General features: G+C 36.2%; 1 protein-coding gene across 2 annotated transcripts; it reads left to right on the top strand.

The window, feature by feature from the left end:
• The first annotated feature begins 8,547 nt into the window (after window positions 1-8,547).
• On the top strand, window positions 8,548-19,425 carry LOC134528258 (serine/threonine/tyrosine-interacting protein-like). Of its 2 annotated transcripts, none has more exons than XM_063361714.1 (4): window positions 8,548-8,719; window positions 10,791-11,038; window positions 12,418-12,606; window positions 13,006-19,425. In XM_063361714.1, exons 1-4 carry the CDS (start codon window positions 8,660-8,662, stop codon window positions 13,226-13,228), a joined length of 720 nt encoding a protein of 239 aa, XP_063217784.1. In that variant the 5' UTR covers window positions 8,548-8,659; the 3' UTR covers window positions 13,229-19,425. The 2 variants fall into 2 exon arrangements, with proteins under 2 accessions (XP_063217784.1, XP_063217785.1); XM_063361715.1 differs by lacking the exon at window positions 8,548-8,719 and adding an exon at window positions 8,726-8,995.
• Window positions 19,426-20,294: the final 869 nt, after the last annotated feature.

Raw genomic sequence — 20,294 nt, forward strand, 5'->3', positions numbered from 1 at the left:
CTCGGTATATGGCCTTTTAGGAGTCATTTCGTGAATGAAACGGAAATCGCATGAAACGGTAATGTGTACCAACGGCGCTGCTTTCTGTGGCGGATGGTGTGAACCAAAGTTCACAAAGCCAAAGGGAAACTCTATAGTATTAACAGTTTAATGAATTTTTACAATATGGGCATTATTTCATTCCAATTCCTGGTCGAAAATAAAGCCGGGGTGTAGTAATTTTTTAAAGCTTTTTCGGTTTATTCCTAGCCGTTTCCTTATATAGCTTTTTTTTGTCTGCAAATGGAATGACTCAATTCAATAGTCAACGTAGCTGCTCCGGCAGCGATTTATAGCGGCGGGTGCGGAAACCTCGTGTGATTCGCGTGCAGAAATGTAGTTGAAAACACAATTTGTGTACATTTATCATGCTCGGAATTATTTTAATGAATTCTACGTGCAATTTCGTATCCTAGTTTCGTAATATATTTGCAAAATTAGGACACATGCATTTTCTCGTTACCGAGATTAGATGTTGATACATCACTGCCGAGTACGAATAGACTCGCTCACAATTTTTTTTATTAATAAGAAATGTAAGCTACATAAACGTTAAGCTTTTTTTTCTTTTCGTAGATCAGTACTTAATTGACAAAAAAAATAAGTTTACTGAAAAATCAGCACGCGTGGCAACACTGTTATGTTTCTGCGATTGCAGCGGTGTTGGCTGGTGGTTTGGTGAGGGGAGGGTGTTGGAGTCGATATCAAGTATCGATTCTTCCCCTGCGCCCGAATAGTCTCACCCCGGCACCTGAGCTAAAGGTGACTCACCCGTGCTCCCCTGCCGGCGAGCGGTACAACCGGCCACTGGGTGTCGGGGGGGGGGGGGGGGATAGTAGATTGGTTAGGGGAAGGGGGCAGGCAGGGAAGTTTGGCCCTTTGCACGCAGGAAGCGCGCTCATGGCTTCCAGCGTCTGATACGGTCTGTTTCTCCTGCCGTGGCAACATCTACCCTTGAGTAGAATAACCGTTAGCGCGTAATGCTACGGTTGTAACTTCCTTTCTCCCAAAACTCTCCTTTCGCCTTCTAGGGTGAAAAACAAAAACACGCAAACAATAATTAACATAAGTATTTACCTTGAAACATGGTAAAGTTTTCAAAGTATTTATAAATAAAGTTTGCATAAGAAATTAATAAAGGCGCAGTTCGTGTGCGCGCTGTAGATTTTTTCGTGAAAACGTCGGGATAAAATCGTAACAACTGTTTCGTATTAATATGTAATTTAATTATCAATCGTAACAATGACGCATGCGCGTACACTGGTACGATGACGTCACAGGCAAAACAAATGATGCGTGACAAACACTTGGGCTCAACCATTGTTGGCGTATTATTAGTCACGCAGTTATTAGCGATTCCAATCTGACGGTATTTTTTCACACAATAAAGTTCAACCGACAATTTCTGTAACGAACTAATAGACATTTTCACGTAGAAAAAAAAAAGTACTATTTTATAACTACGGTAACCATTAGACGTTGCAAAAGTCAGGTCAATACTTCATAAAAATAATAATGCCAGTCGTGAATTTTTTAAGTGAAACTTCTTTATAGCCAGCAGGGTAACTCGAGAAGATGTGTTCTTCAGAGCGTAACGAAAGTGTAACGCTCAGGGGGCAACGAAAAGTGCAAAGATCGGGAAGGTTTTTTTTTTTAACGTTATAGCACACTTGCATATTTGCACATTTGTATGCAAATTATGCACTCGCATAATTACGCACTTGTGTACTTGCACAATCGAATATACTCCCGTATTCGCATATTGGAACATTTGTACACTTTCTTATAAGTAAATCCTAATATCTGTATCTGTGACTTCACCACTGGTGGCGGCTAAGCACCTTTTTTTGAAGTGAAAACTTCTTTAGCCGCGTTGAGCGATTGTTGGTAGGGGCAAAACTTATAGGTTCGCGTCACCGACATGCTAGTGACGTGTTGCGCCAGACTGGCGAATCGCAGCGGCACAAAGTTTTAAGTTTTCACTTCTGTTGACAGTCCCCATGGCTGGCTATTTTTTTTATTCCTTGTTTTTATTGCCTGTACCTTGTATTTAGATTTATAAATTATTACTTAATATACATAAAAATAATATTTACCATTAAAAAATCATGATATTCATAAATATAATACGCGTATTAAAAGTGATTTTCTTTTAAATTTTGTTTATAAAAGTGCTACATTAAATTCAACAAAAAACAATGGAGTTAGATTGTTTAATAAACTCCCATCTAATATAAAAATGATAAATAGTCCTAAATTGTTTAAAAACACTTATTTAAATTTATTTTAAATGGATCATATTATAGTGTATCTGACTATATGAATATGGCATAATCATGTTAAATTGTGGTGTATCTCTCCATTGTAATATAATAGTAGATGTATGTATTTGTAATATTTGTATAATGTACCTTTTTTTAAATATTTATATGTGTGTATTCTTTTTTTTTTGCACAAAGATGGGACGAGTAATATAGCATGTATTTTTTTTTTTTTGCTATTTTATAACAATAAAAATAAAAGAAAAGACTACATTCAAGAATTCAGATCGTTCGTGTGACTAACAGTAAAATTTTCCTCAACTTTTAACACACGATAGAAAATAAAGTGCACACAAACTGTAGGATTATTGACTTCTGAAAAGAGAGTCCAGTGGTGTTAATCTTTATCCCCCCCCCCTTTCCCCTTCCCAGGACATTTTAGCGTGATCAATAGAGATACGTAAATTTCGCGCATTCATTTAGTCGCAAGTTAGAATGCAAACCTTCACACTCTCGCACTGTGTTCATGATTGGACCGCAGTTATCTGGACACGCCCCTCTGCGACCGTGATCCAACGATGCCCAGCTAGGAGAGAAGTAAGCCAATCAGCTAGTGCCAATTAACAAGTATAAAACTGTTCTCACTAAGAAATCAACCAATGGATAAGCAAACATCGGTTTAACACACCTATGACTTTGAATTCTATCCTGAGGTCAGACGAATTCGCGAAATTTCCGGGTCTCTAGTGATCACGAAACACATGTTGACATCTGCAAACTGTTACTAAAAGCCATAAATCAGTATGAAATTAACATTTCTTGCAATGAGAACATTTGTGATGAATCTTTGTGACCAGTTGTCAAGGGGGTATGTGATGGAGTGATGGAGTGGATAGCTTGCCTATTATTCCCGTAAAAAGGCCTATGTCAAAATCTAAATTCGCTCATTACAGCGATGCACCTCCACCAAAACCCATTGGCTTCATGAAATTAAATAATTTAAACTAGTATTAAATGTTATGGACTGTACGCTTAAAGTTTTTAAAAAAACTCAAAAGAATATATTTTTGTAATTCTTAAGAAAATGTCTGAAAAATAAGTAAAAATATATTATATTTAGCAAATATTTGCAAATGCAAAATCATGTAGCATCTTGTTTTTATTACTTTTATCAAATAGCCTGTGTCATTATTTAAGTGCAAATTATTACAAACCAATTGATTTTATTGGGAAAAGGGGGGGGGGGGGGAAATTAAGTCACCATAAGGTACACATTTTAACTTTGACATGTCTTTACGAGAAAAATAAAAGATCCTTCCTAATTTCTCTCAAAGTAAGTTTTTTCTCACTTCGTTCTACATTATTAGGCCCCTATTTAAAAGTGTTATAGAACTACTTTCTTGCACAAGGAAAGGATAACCTTTACAGAGTAGGTAAAAGTACTTAACATTTTTTTTTCAGTATGTGTTTGTTATCATATTCACAATATTTAAAAGCTATGTTGAGCTTGTCTGTGTGTGGCCATCTATTCATAAGTAATAGATGCCGACCTCTGTGGTGCAATCCATGGCTCGTTGGTCTGGGTTGCCAGGGGTCCCCGGTTCAAATCTGAACCCAGGCATCAATGTTTGTGTTGTCCTGCACATATTTTTACCCTCACAGGCTCTCAATATATGGATTTAAATGGGACGTGAAACGCTCTTCCATCAGGAACATATTTAAAAGAGTAAAAAATATTTATTTACATTGTGTGCAGGGGGTGGGGTAGGCAGTGGTATGAATTTTGGATCCGGGCCTGCTGTTTTGAGTTTTCCATTGTTTATGAAATCACTTTAGACTAATCTATTTAAGGTCCATGCATTGTAGTGGAGCATGGAGAGATTTGGGCAGACAACTATTATTTCTAGAGCCTATGATGGTGATTGATATGTAGGCAGGGCCGCAACTAGAGTCTCTGGCACCCGGGGCATGAATGGATTCATGCGCCCCCCCCCCCCTCTTTTTTGCATATACCACACCAATAAAGCGGGGGGTCCGGGGGCCCTCCCACGGAAAAATGGTGCTATTTAAGCATTTTCCATGCCTACATGTAACAGTTTCTGTGCTACTGTAACTTCCATGCATGAACCCACTATGTCCATAAAGTAGTCCGTATAATCAATAGACTTGTTCATTAAATATGTTGAGACGTTATATTGTAAATCAGATTAGACATTCCTGGCATGCAAGTTAAAAAAAAAACTTGTTACCAGTTGTAGTAGGAATTACAAGGCAAGCGATTTCGGCGCCCCCACAGCCTAGCGCCCGGGGCGTATGCCCCGCTTGCTCCCCCCTAGTTGCGGCCCTGTATGTAGGATTTATTGTATTAACTTTTGAGCTTTGTAACAATTACCTAAATAAGTAGCTTTTTTTTATAGGTGCATACCAAGAAATGGCTGACAGAAAAAAACTTTCTTGAGCACAGTTTCGTAAAAGAAAGGCCGAGAAAGAAAAATCAGCACTGAAGCAAGAAGGCTCATTTCTGAAGTACTTACATCGTGAAATTTCAGACAAAGAGCATGAAAATTCAGATAAAGACTGTCAATATTCAGATAAACATAGTGAGCATTTAGACAAATGTTCTGAAAATTCGGACAAACCCATTGTGGAATATACGAAGAAACCTAGTGTTAACACTGGAGGAAGTAGTAGAATTAATGTAGGAAATGAGGCTGCTGTCTTAGAAACCAAAGAAACTACAGCATTTGAAAATGAAAATGAAGAAATTTGTCACGCAGTTCATGATGAACAGAGTTAAGAAATGATAGAATACCGTACCAGTTTTTCAATAGACTTTTGTGATCCTGCCACATGGGGAAAGTGTGATGATCGGTTGCGTCAAATTTTGGTAGAACATGGACCCGAACAAGTTAAAGAGTTCACATTTCCGCTATATGGCAACAGAAGAAGGGTTTCAGTTGTTCACTACAAAATGCGACTAATCAATGGCGAATCTCTTCATCGTCCATGGCTTCAATACTCGCCTTCAAAGGATGCAGTGTTCTGCTTCTGCTGCGTAATATTTTTGAAAACAGGGCGATCTGTTTTAACCGGTACCGGTGTAAATGATTGGAAAAATTTGTCTGCTATCTTGGCAAGCCACATAAAGACTGAAGATCATATGACAAACTTTCAAGAATGGAAAGAACTAGAGACCAGATTGAAGAGAAGGAAAACTATTGATGAAGATCATTTGCGCCTTTCAACAAGAAGAAAAGTTCTGGCATCAAGTCTTAGAAAGACTCATTGCATTAGTAAGGGTGCTTGGAGCACAAAACTTAGCATTTCGAGGTACACAAGAAAAGTTGTTTTCCTATGGGAATGGAAACTTTCTCAAATTTGTGGAATACCTACCTGGCTTTGTTTGATCCTATAATGCATGAGCACCTCCCAAAAGTTCGTGATAAGGAGACTCACATTTATTACCTGGGAAATATATACCATATAAAATGAATTGATCCAAATTTTGAGTAATGCTGTCCAGGAAAAATCCTATCTGCTGTCCAAGGTGTTAAATACTTTTCTATTGTGCTTGACTGTACACCCGACGTGAGCCATATTGAGCAGATGACAATCATTTTTCGATTTGTTTTGATAACAGATGCTGAACGGTCTGAAATAAAAGAACATTTTTTTGGGATTCGTGCCTGTTTCAGATACTACTGGTGCTGGTTTGACCACAAAAATTCTTGAGAAGTTTGCGGATTTGAACCTACTAATAGAAAATTTGCGTGGTCAAGGATATGACAATGGAAGTAATACGAAGGGCAAAAACATTGGTCTTCAGCGACGGATATTAGACATGAATCCACGAGCCCTTTTTGTACCCTGTAGTGCTCATTCACTAAATCTCGTGATAAACGATGCTGCTAAATGTTGTCTGGCTGCGACTTCTTTCTTTTGTTTTGTTCAGAGCTTGTACATGTTTTTCTCTTCTTCAACTCAATGCTGGGAAATACTGATGCGCCACCTGCCATCTCTTGCATTGAAACCTCTGAGCGATACACGATGGGAAAGTCGGATCGACGCTTTAAAACCACTCCATTATCAGCTAGGGGAAGTGTATGATGCCCTTACCGACATTGCTGAAGACACCAACCTCACAGGATCTCATGGAAACATTTCACGAGTTGAGGCTGAAGGACTGGCAAAAAGTATAGGGAATTTTTAATTTGTGGTGTCCCTTGTTGTCTGGTATAATTTACTGTACGAAATCAACATAACCAGCAAACTACTCCAGTCGAAGAACTTCGATTTATCTGCTGCCACAAAACAACTCCATATAACTCAGTTGTTCCTTGAAAACTGCAGAAGTGATGAAGGATTCTAAAAAATGTTAGTCGATGCAACAGAAATTGCAGAAAAACTTGAAATTCCAGCTTCATTTGCATCGGAGTCCAGCCCTGCTCGCTTGAGAAGAAAGAAAAAACACTTTTCGTATGAGGCAGAAGATGAACCAATACAAAATGCAAAAGACCAGTTCAAGGTGAATTTTTATTTTGCAATTATTGATATTTCAATAAACTCAATAAATGAACATTTTAGCCAGCATCAAGAAATCTCATTACTATTTGGGTTTCTTTACATCAGCTCTTTAGAGGAAAATACTACCCAGTATGTTCTAGATGAATGTTTGAAGCTAGGTTTTTCGCCTAGGGCGCCAATTTACCTTGCACCGGCCCTGCACGCAATTCACATTACACTCTTACCCAGCACACCACAGCACTAGCAGGAGACGAGCACAGTATAGGCCAGCCCAGGACCCAGGAGTAGAGGTGGGTCGAAAAGTATCAACCTGATACTTTGGCACTGATACGCGCCTGTATCAGGAACGGCAAACGAGTACACTTGAAAAGTATCAAGTACTTTAGTATCAGTTCAGAATTCGCCTGGAACAACACCACGGCCAATGTGCGCAGAACCCGATCGCAGATGACGGTCACTTGGGCGGAACTTGTGAAAGGGGAGGGAGCAGGAACGAACGACGAATAAGGGATAAAGAAGGGAAATAATGTAGGGGAGGAAGCGCAGGGGAAGGCGTTGAAGGAGAGGCGCAAAGCGAAATTGTTACGAGTTGTGTGGTTATTGTCCCACATCAAAGTACGCTCAAAGTGCACAGTCTCGTTCAATAATAAAACTGATGAAATTTTAATATTAAAAAGTACATTAATACAAGATATAATATTTATATTTGTGCACCTAACAGCTATGAAAATGCAAATAAATTCTCAGTTGACACTAATAACAGATGTAATCAACATTAGGACTTTTTTTCCGAAAACAATTAGTAACTAGTGTTTTCATACATTAAAAGATTACGATTTTATCAAAAATAAAAAATAAAAAAAACAGATACGTACATTAGTGAGCATACTATATCAATGTTTACGTTTCAAATGTTTCTTCAGATTAGTCGATGATGATTTATAACTCAGTTTTTGTTTACACAAATTACAACTAGCAAACTCATTATTTTCCGTAAAAAAAATTCCACACAAATAAAGTATTTTTCCTGCACTTATCCATTCCTTATTTCACTATAAAGATACTAACTACAAAGCATGACAGCCCGCAACAATGTACATGGTGGTAATTAATACACGGCCAGACGAACTGCAGTGAATTTGAAATGATTGATACTGGCTGTATCAGGCGGGCATGAGAGTAACAGCGGTAGAGAATTACCGGGCGTGATAAATAATGTATCAGAGACACCGATACCTTTTTAAGCTGGTGATGACGGCACGGAGGATGTGTACCCTGTAACGAGAATGCTGATACCTTGTCGGTTCCTGGGACCGCTACAGCTCTGATACAAAAGTATCAGAGATTTGTAACTAGGTACATTACTGTATTAGTATCAGGTTGGAACAGATACCGAAAATTGCTGTAACAACCCACCTCTACCCAGGAGTGATGCATCGGGGCTTTTGGACAGAAACATACCATAAGAAAAGGTTTTTCCCCTTGTGTTTCACATAAAGTGGTAGTTCCCACTTCCCAGAGAAGCCATATTCACAGCTAGAGGGTTTCCAGTTAGTGTTGCCAACTAAAAATTAAAAAAAAAAATACCAAAAAATATGCACATGAATATGATGAATACTTTTATAATATCGGTTGAATATATCGTAGTTATAAAACTATTTACTTGCTTCGATAATATCGAGACAAAATATCGAATAGTTCGATATATTCTATATATATTTGCATCTCTAGTACGCGGTAGTGGGGAACGTGGTTGTATGCTCGTTGGTGGTTGTTTTGAGTAGTAGTGTGCGAGGTGTTTACAAAATACAGACAAAACTTTATAATTTCTGTTAATGTTTCCACTAGCTGAGTATATGTGCTCAGTGAATGACGTGATTAAAGAATGCAAGGATGTACGTTTGATAATAATTTCCCAATGCTAAATAATAGTTTCAAGGTTTTTTGTTTTGTTTTTGTGCTGTACTTAGTTCCACTTTTCCGTGATAAGTGTTTTAGCGAGTGATTATGTGTAAATATAATTAATTATTGCACAGAAATTATGGCTTTATGCATTCTGAATTTTTGTGGCTGAAGTCACCGGGTGACGCTTTTTTTTTTTACTTTCTAACCTAAGAAAATAGTGAAGAACGTGCGGTTCCATCTCGTGAACGATTATTTGAGCTTTTGAAGTATGGAAATTCAATGTTGCTCTTAGGATTTAGTTGAAAATAGATTTTACTCTCTTTGTAATGAAATCCCGCTCAAAATAGCATAATTCCCTACTCCCCCCCCCCCCCCCCCCTTTTTTCCTCAAAAACAATTCTCGCGCGCAAACAAGTATTCAATATCGGCGAATAGTTTTGCTACTGGTGAAAATCGAAATAGATTTGAAATGTAGCTAAAGAATTTGGTTACTTACGGCAATCGCTATTTAAAAAAAAAAGTGATTCAGGAAGAAAGCCTCTAGTTTTAAAATTGATAAAAATTACTAAAAAAAAGTATACTTCGTCACATGTTTCCCAATCATTCTCTAAGAGGCCATTGTGATACTTTATTCATTTTACTAGTAGTTTACTGTTTTAACTTCTCGTTAGGTTTATATAGTACAAATAATGTGATGTGAGAATGTTCAGTTTGGTTAGGTTAGCTACATTAAAAATACTTTAACTTGGAAGGTTGGTTATAACTACATTAAAAATATGTTAAAATAGTGTAAACAATTGGTTAGGTAGGGCTAACTGCATATAAATTACTTTAAAATAGTTTTGGTTAAGTTATTTTAGGTGCATTAAAAATTCTCTAAAAATTCCTTGATCCATTGGTTAGGAACTACCAACTCCATTTAGCTAAATTTACTTAACCTATCTGTCATTTATTTTTTATTGTAATTATTAAGTATGTAATACAACTAACCTTACCACTGATTAAAACAGTACACTATATGTTCGTAAACTACTTGAAATTTCAAAACACCTTCTTGAAGAATAGTTAATAAAATTCATTTTGGTATCTTTATTTTATGGAAGAAAAAGCTTTCCTGCAGAATTTCCAGTGAACATGGATTTTCTTCTTTTTTTTTTTAAGTATTAACTTATTTTACCAGTAATGGTTTTGAGGTAAATATTACATGAGCGTCTTTTCCAAAAAAAAATTGGAATTTTTTTTTTTTTAGTATAATAATATTACATTCTGTGAATGGCTCCTGCAATTGGGAAGATGGATTCGAGAAGTAGTTTTGGACACACACCATTGCTGATTACGCTATATTTCATAAGAAACCTTAAGTAACAGACACAGATAAATACGTATGCAAACACACAGAAAACAAGCCAAAAAAAGGCAATGTCAAAAAATTATTACAGCACAAATGGAGACAGTGGGCTAACAATACAAGACAGTAGCAACAAGAGCAGTAAATAAAGACATAAAATGACCTTGGACAACACAAAAATAACACAGAGATGCACAGGCCAACCCAGCGATGTGCTGTCATTGGGGTGTTCAGAATATCTGTTTTGTCACATCGCTGTGGGTTCACCTGTGCATCTCTATGTTATTGTTGTCTTGTCCAAGGTCTTTTTTGTCTTTATTTATTGTTCTAATTTCTGCTGTCTTGTGGGTTTAAGCCCACGGTGTCCGTCTGGGCTATGTTTTTAATTTTTGGCATCACCTAATTTTAGCTTGTTTTCGGTGCGTTTTTTTTTTTAAATTTATCTTTCTTGTCTGTTATTGAAGTTTATGACGTACAGTGTACCCAGCAAATATGTATGCCCAAAAATACATCTTTTACTATTAATTTTGCTTATGTAATTGTTTTGCAAAGGAACATTTTTAGATTCCCACTAGCATCTGTAATACTCGATAGAGGGTAGCGCAATGACTAGTTTCATGATCACTCTACTTATGAGTTAATCTCGGGTGTTGATGTCCTGACTCGATGATCGTAAATGTTGGAAAGTGACGTAAGGTGCTGACGTGTTGCAGCACGGCCCGGCTGCAGCGATGGAGAGGCCGCCCCCCGTCCAGAGGAGCAGTGGTGCAGCGGCGGGGTGGATCTACGACATGCGACGGGAGGTCCAGGAAGTGGTCCCGGGGGTGTACCTTGGGCCGTACTACGCCGCCTCTAGGAGCAAGCTGGCGGAGCTGCAGGCGCTCGGAATCACTCACATCGTGTGCGTCCGGAACGACATGGAAGCACACCTCATCAAGCCTCACTTTCCCGACGACATCAAGTGAGGGAACTTTTTTGGTTGGGATAGACAGACACTGGATGGATTTTTTTTTTTTTTTTCACGAAAACCTGGCATTGTCAATCCATTCCAGTCATTGGCAGGAGGGTAAAAGTTCCGATCCTGGTGGCATGATCCTGCATACGTTGATCCTGTGTGATACATGATGCTTGCTGTTTCAATTTAGTACGTCGAAATATACTAAACATATTAAAAACCTTGTGATATACCAATGAATTATGTTAAATATAAAAGAAAAATTTTCCACACATTGTGACATTATTTGTATTGTGATATTAGAGTTTTTTTTTTACTAGGATCTTTCAACCATCTAAATTAAAACAGTAAGCATCATCTACCACAGGATCAATAATTAAACAGGCAGGGACATACGGACATACTAGAAGGGGGCAGATGGAGCTTGCACTCCAGACACTGCATTTGGGGGTGCTAAACTGGCAGAGTAATTTTTGCTATAGATATTTACTTGAATATCGTAGTGTTAGAACCACAAAAAAAATATATATATGTCGGAGGGTAGAAGAACTGAATTATTTTTTGAAATATACATACATGTATATCATCAAATATTTAAAAACTGGAATTTTTTGTGTACTATCCTACTACCAATGTATTAAGATTGAAGTTACTGCAAAAAAATTTATTTATTTGCCATCTGAGTTGAATCAGAAATATTTGGAATAGTGCAGGTAATTAATATATGATGGCAATATGATGTGTTGCCGGAAAAGGTTTTGGTTCGTTAAGGGGGGGGGGGGGAAGAAGAGTTTTAGCCCCGGGTAGAAACTAGTCTAGTTATGTCCCTGTTTACAGGATCATGCCATCAGGCAAGGGATAAACTTGGCCATGCTATACGGAGTTTACCAGCATTAGATGTGTTCCGTATATTTGTATAGTGAAGGTCTTTCATCCAGCATGTTCGGGACCAAAGCCATGCCAGATTATCGAATGTCTATATAGTTCTAACGGAAATACCCAAGAAATATCCTTGCAAAGTACAATGGAATTTAAAACATTTTTAATAAGAAGAAAATACTGATGAAAAAATCACTACAGGAATTCACTCGTGAAATGCAAGCCTCTATAAAATAGGGAACACCACAAAATTAAAACCAGCAGTGATGATAAACTTTAAACGAACTAAAAATGCTGGCTGCGCAGTAATGCAACCGGGTGGCAGAGGTCAAGCCTGAATCCACCCGGAAAAAAAAATCTGATAATGAGCTGCTCGTTTGGTGGGTGATCACAGAATGAGCTGAACCATAGAATGCAAAATTAAAGATCTTTCACAGTATTGGGTCTCTTAACATTACCATTTTTTTTTTAATGGAAACAGTTTATTGTTACATGGCTGTTTGCAGATACCTGGTGTTGAACATCAGAGACACAGTCACGGAGAACATCATCCAGTACTTCCCGAAGGTGCGGAAGTTCGTGGACGAGAGCATCGCGGCGAACGGGAAGACCTTGGTTCACGGCAACGCCGGGTGCTCACGGAGTGCAGCGCTGGTTCTCGCCTACGTGATGGAGAAATACGGACTGACAATTTCGTAAGTACATCTTCATCCCGTCTTTAAGTCTTTTTATCTTGTGGGAATAAATTTTGTACTTTACGGTGAAACCACTCCATAAAGTACCTCACTATAAAGGATTTCTCACTTTAAAGTACATATTTGCAGGTCCCAACAATGTTTTACATTCAGTAACAGTTAGTATAAAGTACTTCTTGGTTAAGTGCCAAGAAGGTGGGTTTTTTTTTTCCAGGTACGTTGTAATGAGATTTCACTGTATGTATTTAGAATTCTTTGATTCCTTCCGGCAGCTTTAGACTAGATACTATGCCAGGTATGTAGATGGGGGAGCTGGATTTTCTTTATTTGTTTCAGAAAATTTCAAATTTTTTTTTTTTTTTCCCCCCCTCCAATCGTCAGGACTGTAACTATTTGCAGGGAAGCATTTGCGAAGGTCCAGAGGCACAGGTTCTGCATCAGGCCCAACGAGGGGTTCATGGCGCAGCTGTCGGAGTACGAGCCCATCTACAAGGCGCAGCGCACGCTGCGCAACGGGCAGTGCTCGACGGACAAGTGGCGGGCCAAGCGACGCATCGACGAGGTGGAGGAGCAGTCCGCCGAGCCGGTCCACCTGTCCCAGCGCATGGACGTGAACAGCTGATGGCCGTGATTCACGGTGATGTTTACCCCCCCGGCGGGTCGCGCGGTGCTGCGAACGGGAGCAAGACGCGCTGCATCGTGTTCGTCGTCTTCCCGTACGAACATTTCATTCGCTTGCAGTGGTTGCGCTATGCGAGATATTTTTTATGAGCAGTGCAATGGAAAGTGTGCTTACTTATAAAATGTAAGTCACAGCCATGTGTGGAACTTGGATTTTTTTTTTCAAGTTTGAGGGTTTTGATATCCGTAGTAGATTTCTTCAGATTCCTACTCTGCTATCTGAATATTTTCTTACTGTGAGACCAGCATATCATGAATTCAGTGTTGACAATTATGCGTGAGACTTGACTGTTAATGCACATGTTACTCGTAGGTGTATGTATATTTTATACCTCTTTGTTTAAAGATTTTTATAATATTTTTTAAGTTGCAGAATTTATACTCCAGAAGAAATATTTTGTGTTTGGACAGTGTTGATAGTAGTCGTAGTTGTTCTCAGTAGTTAAGAACCAATTAATAAGAATGATAATTTGTTTTAAGTGTGGCTTTTAACTAAAAACATTCAAAGAGCTGTTCAGTTTTTATTCTAAGCGTGCACATTTGTAAGTGTACATTTTTTACCAGCTTCTGCATCAAATATTAAAAAAATATACATATTCTAAATGTTTGAATTTGTGAGTATGAGACAACTTGCAGGTTGCAACATATATCAGTGAATATAGTCTTTTGCAGATGTTTTTGTAGAAACAATTTTTAATATTGAGCTTCAAGCTATGTATTAATAAGTATGTAAATGTACTTTCAAAGATTTTACTTTATTTCCAAATGAGTTTGTCAGTAGAAACTTTTTTTTTAAGTTCTGAATCATCAAACTTCTAAGGCTGTTCAGTATTAGGTAATATTTCTGTTGGCCATTAAAAATATAATAAATAGCGCATGTTACCAAATAGTACATTCTTATCTTGATATGTATGTACTATTGCTTAGTTAGACTACAAACTAGAAAGAATGATTTTTGTGGTAAAGTATTTTGAGCTGAATTTTTTCTATTTAAAGAAATGTCTGATAAACTGCATTTTCTGTAGTGAGTTCATACTCTCTTTTTTGACAGAAATTTTAACCAACTAAATATCATATAAATGAAGAGAGTGTCCACAAATAATTTTAAGAATTCACATGCTGGCATTCTGAATGTGTATGAGTGTTGGATCATGAATCTTAGACATCTCTCTGAGCTTTGTATCACCGAATGACACAATTTTAGATTCTAAAAATGCAGCCCTGTAGTCCTGCTTCTACCGCTACAATTGACAACATGGCAATGCTTTGGCTGGTTTCTTCATTACTTGATGCATCAGCTGCAAAAAGGAAGGCCCCGTGTCTTGTGTTGATTGGGTGTTGAGGGGAAGACCACTCAAGGCTTGTCAACTTAAGAGCTTTCTTCAAGAGAATTTAGGATGTAAGCAAAACCTAGGGTGTTCTTCAGGTCACCGAAATCTCATAAAAAGTAAGAAAACTGGGGGACTGACACGAAAATGTCAGATACATATTAACAGTAATGTTGCTGGAAGACATGATACTTCAATTTTCAACAACCCTTTTGCTTACTTACATTTTTTGTAGACGCCATTTTTTTCCAGTTTATATGGGAACGTTAAACGTAAATAATTTGAGAATGGGAGAATGTATACTGGAAATAAATGTAAAAATTATCTCTGAAAAGATTTAAGTTTTTTAACCTAACAAATTTATTTGTGCCTGTGAATAGTATATCAATGTCGTATTACATTTGTTTATGTTTAATTAAGCTTATTTTGTACGTTCCCATTCGTTTTGTAATGTAATCTTAATAATATTTGAATAAATTTATAATTTAAGGATGTCCAAGCTTAGCTCAAAAGAGGTGAAATGAAAAACTTTAGTGCATTATGCTCATACTACTAATGTTGTGAGTTACAAGATAATTTTAAATGAAAATTTTCAAACAATAGTAATCATAAGAAAGATAACTTAGGTCTTAATACAAAAAAAAATTATTTTCATTGCCCAAGAAAATGCATTGTTTTGATGGATGCACATCTCACCAACTGCAGACAAATAATATCACATCCGTTTGGTCGTTGTGGCTTACTGCAGACGTGTGATGGCAGTAATTCGTGGAAATTGACATAAGTCAAGAGAGGTGCAGGGTTGCTTTGAAAACCTGTTGCTTGTCATTTCAACTGTGGTGAAAGGTTAAACGGGCTATTGTCGCTATGTACTTTTAACAACTGTCAAAAAAAAGAGAATCTTCCATGAACTGCAGTCTAATTGCTTTGTGTGCATACATGAGTCACATGTTTTATTTTCTCCTCTCTCCATGCCCTCGTCTTAAAAATATTAGTATGCATAATAAAGTTGGAATGTCTTGGTATTTCCTTCTGTACACCAAGCTATCTATGAGCATCATGTTTTGACAGATATCTTACAGGATGTCTACTGGTCATGTAAGTCATGAAAAAGTAAAGAAACTGAAGGTCTGGTCATGGAAGTCAGGAAAAGGCAAGGAAACTGAAGGACTGGTCATGTAAGTAAGGAAACTGCAGATCTGTTCACGAAAGTCAGGTAATAAGCCCTAAATAAGCAGTAATGGTGTGGAAGCAACAAAAATTTAATTTCAAGTAGATTTTTGCCTACTTATATTTTTTTTATGCCTCTGTTCAGTTTATAGTGACATGCATAAATTATCTCTAAAAATATTTTAGCCTTTTTAACTTAAAAATCTTTTGTATTGCATATGCTTGTGTTCAATTTTGGTTATGTACTGTATACAGATTTACAAATCACTCTTTGATATAAAAAAAGGTGTTAAAATGTTCTAAAAAAAGTCTTTAAATTAATTTGCTAGGTGTTTGTAGACACCTTTTCGTATTTTTACCATTTCTTGAACTACACTTTGTATTCTTTACAAAAAAAATTTTTTCCCACCCAAGTTTTATTGAAGATTTAAGTCTGTCCTGAAGATGGATTGTCACATGGTGCAGACACAGAAAGCTACCTCTGTTCGTGGCATTTTTATGCAGAATACTTTTGATAAATATTTCTGAATGTTTTATGATTTGAAATTATGATTGCCAAACACCTAATTACAGTCAAACCAAATATTATCTTTTCTTGTTTCAATGATTCAACTCAAATTGAAAAAAAAAACTGATTTTTCACTGATCATATTTTTTACTACTCGAAAGACAGTGTGTGGTCATATGTGGCATTATTTTATAGTTCTGTTTGTGTGCATTTGTCTACCATTTTGGGAACAATCCAAAATGAATATATTTAAGTACGCCAGCCCCTCAAAGTAACGCTGTTAGATTACCGTCATTTTGAAGTGGCGCAATCATATATTAAAAGAAGCTGTTTTCTTTTACGTAAATTTTCATTTCAGTGCGTGCACAATGGCAATAGCATTTATGTATCATTAAATACAAGGCAACGAATTAATACTTTGATGAATCAACAAATAATATTTTTCTTTTCCTTAATAGCTATTTGCTTGCGTACACGGCACCCGTGTGTTCAGCAAACATTTAGTTTACGCCATCCCACGTCAGTAGCAGCTCTGGAGAACGAAGCTAGAAGATTTCGGGGATAGTTTAACTCACACCTACTAGAATGCGCTAGTGACAAATTGTGGCAGACACACATTTAGTAAACAACAGTGTCGAGAATTACTTTAAAAGGTAAAATAATTTTTCTAATTATAATGCTAAGTTGAGCATTTAAAATTCTTATTTGAACTTAAATAATATTATTATTTTGTAACTCAGAAATTTAGTCAGCGCCTTAGGAATGCTGTGCCCAAGCCCTGTTACATAAACAATGTGGTACCTGAATTTTTTAAATTTAATTTTAGGTTGTTTAGTTTTAAAAAATGTACTTCATATTTATATACACAAATACATATATACATATGTATACAAATATATACATATTTATAAAATATATACATATGTATACAATAATATACATATATACACACACATTATATATATATATATAGTAAATTATTTTTAATGGGAGTAGTGTCTGGATTAAAATCGTAGCCAGCAGGCATGAATTATTTTGATAAACATACTCTTACGGGTGCTCTGTTTTCCTCGAACAAATTACAGCGTTTCTTCACAGGGCAGGTGTACTGTAACCATGGAGTAGTGCATGCAATAATTTTTTTTGTAAAACTTTCAAGACTAGTGTATTAGGCATAGTTTATACAGGATGAGTCTTTTAAATGAGGCCTCGTGGAACACATGTGAAAAGAAAGAGTGCTTGAGTAAACAAAGTACAGTGAGAGCTAGAGGTGGTGCTGGAAAATGTCCTCCCTTCGAGGTAGTTGTCACACTGTACTTACTGTATTTACTCACCCATTCGTTGCACGCCGAGTTCCAGGGGGCCTCTTTCAAAAAAGACTTGCCCTGTACAAGCCAGACTGACCTTTCTAACAATTTAAAAAAAGAAAAAAAAAATGTATTAATATTTTCTGTGAATAAATTATTATTCCTGCATGTAAGTATACTACATGGTGAAAAAGCTCGAGATTTATTTGTTTGTTTGCACTCACACCATGCACGAGAATCACCAAGATAAGTGTTTACTGTTTACCATGCAATGTGTTGCATGTCCTCCAGTATTAGACTGAAATATGGCTAATAGTTCATAGGATAACTTTTATTTTGTACTTATTGTATAGTAATTTATGTACGTTGTTTGTAATGCAAAATAATCATATTCACCCCCAGATACATTTTTTTTTTGTTCTGAAGGATGTACTGTTAACAGCATAATACTTGTAATTTACTTTTGGTAACTTATTAATTATCTGTATGTTAATTGCCCTTGCACATCTGAGTACCATAGCAGAAAGTCAGGAGAATCTCTGTTAAATGGGATTGTGCTTTTTGTCACGAACATAGTATAGTTTTTATGTAATTTGCTAACATTATGACATATTTGATGCCTCAATACAGATCAAAATTTAAACTGTTCTAACTTTATTGAGAGCAGTGCATCATATTACATATCTATATTGGTTTATAAATTTTCTTGCATGATAAGTCTCTTACACTGCAATGTAATTTTCCTCGCCCATAATTATGGCCAGTTAGTTGACCTCAGTGTAAAGTTGTAAACTGTGAATATTTGTATGTGTTGTGTTTTTTTCTTGTGGGTTAGCCTCGCTGTCAATAACGATATGCATTGACAACTAGGTTTTCAACTCTGAAATGCCATGGCATTCATTCCTGCTTGACTGCCTTTTTTTGTGTGTGAGAGATTCATACATAGAGCAATCAGTCATTTTTATAGTCCCCTCTAAAAAAACTTTTAAGTCAAAGATTAGAGCTGGACCAATCACTTGATTTTTTTCGCCAAATTCTTTTGGCCATTTAGGATATTTTATCTCTCATCTCACTAGAAAAACTTTATAAGCCTAGCATGTCTTCTAGGTTAAAATAAGTAATGGACTGCAGATTGCATAAGCTAATGTTTAATAGGAATTTGTTTTTTCACGGGCTGAAAAGGTATAGGTTAGCAATGGTGCAATACTTATGTGTCTTACATACAATAAATGGCACTTTAAGTTATGTAATATACTTTTCACATTTGGGTGGGGAGGGAGGAAATTTTTTCCATTCCGTCCAGTTCATTTGTGCCCCTAAAGGGGCATACTTGATATAATTTTTTACCCTTCAAGGTCATCATCTATCCTAATGACATCTAAATGAGCTCATATTATATCCAGGTGGATTAATGATGTTCAGCCTTTAAAAAAATTAATCTTGTTTTGATGCTATTAAAAGACGTGTACAAACTGTCAAAAATACTAACATTTGGTTTAAAAAAAACTGAATAAACAATGCTAAGAAGTGTGTATAGCTGGTCATCATTATAAGACAATAATTCCTAATATTGGCCCAGCTCTATTGACAGTTAAACAATTTTAGAGTGCAATGTATGCCTTGCAAGATGTCATGAAAGTAGATTGTTGAACGTCAAATGTTTTCTCAGTTTTAATTTTATGAATTGTGCAAGGGTATGCTAGACTGATAGTTGTTATTAGTTGATTTTTAATGCGAAACTGCCGTTACTTTTTTATTTTGTTTTGTAAATATGTAATTTTCTACTAAAAAAGATTATGAAATAAAGTACACTGCCCGAAACTTAGTTTAATATGTTTGTAATTTGTTTCAAACAACTACAATTACAATATAAAGTGAGTGTTCACCTTAACCACACAATTCACTCACTTGGGGGACAAAAAACTTGTGTGCCAAATTTGTCAAATTTATATATAGATATCAAGTAACAAAATTTTGACTGCTGCTCTTTAATGCAAAAAATTTTTTCATCAAATGTACTATATTTAAATTAAAAGCTAAAAAATTGATTGCTGTTACAATGAATATTATATACACACACAAGCACATTTATTTTAATATACTGGATGTTCTAAATATTTACAATTTACAAATGTTTGGGTATTTTTTAACTGTTGATTGAGCAGAAACAGTTGGGTCTGCATAAAAATTCAAAAGGACCTTTCTTTTAGGTAATTTGACAAGGAATGTTTTTTTGTTTATACGTAGTATTTTTTTATGACAAATATTTCACTAAATATGTATAGGCCGCCATTTTCCAAGACAGCAGACTTTCCCCAAAGAAAACTATAGAATTTTAGCAAACAACAGATGTATATCCTGAAAACCTGGAAACCTGGAGCTAAATTAATTTATGTTGTAATTATTTCCTTATCAGGCCAGGATTTTTTTGTTCCTACAAGAAACTACTTACTGAAACAAGAAAAAACTTCCGATGTCTACTACACGCACACAAATTTATGTTGCAGATGTGTTGATTTTGGCCAATCACAGTTTTATTTATATATATATATATATTATATTATATATATATATAATAAAACTTTCTAGCATTTTGAACACGTTTTCATTTTTTTCGATTGTGTCTTTTATTTATCCCGAATCTTAAGCACTAAAGGCTGTGACATGAAGTAGTCTTACTTCCAGGCACATGCG

Source organism: Bacillus rossius, chromosome 1, assembly GCF_032445375.1.
Source record: "Bacillus rossius redtenbacheri isolate Brsri chromosome 1, Brsri_v3, whole genome shotgun sequence".
NCBI classification, from domain to species: Eukaryota; Metazoa; Arthropoda; class Insecta; order Phasmatodea; family Bacillidae; genus Bacillus; species Bacillus rossius.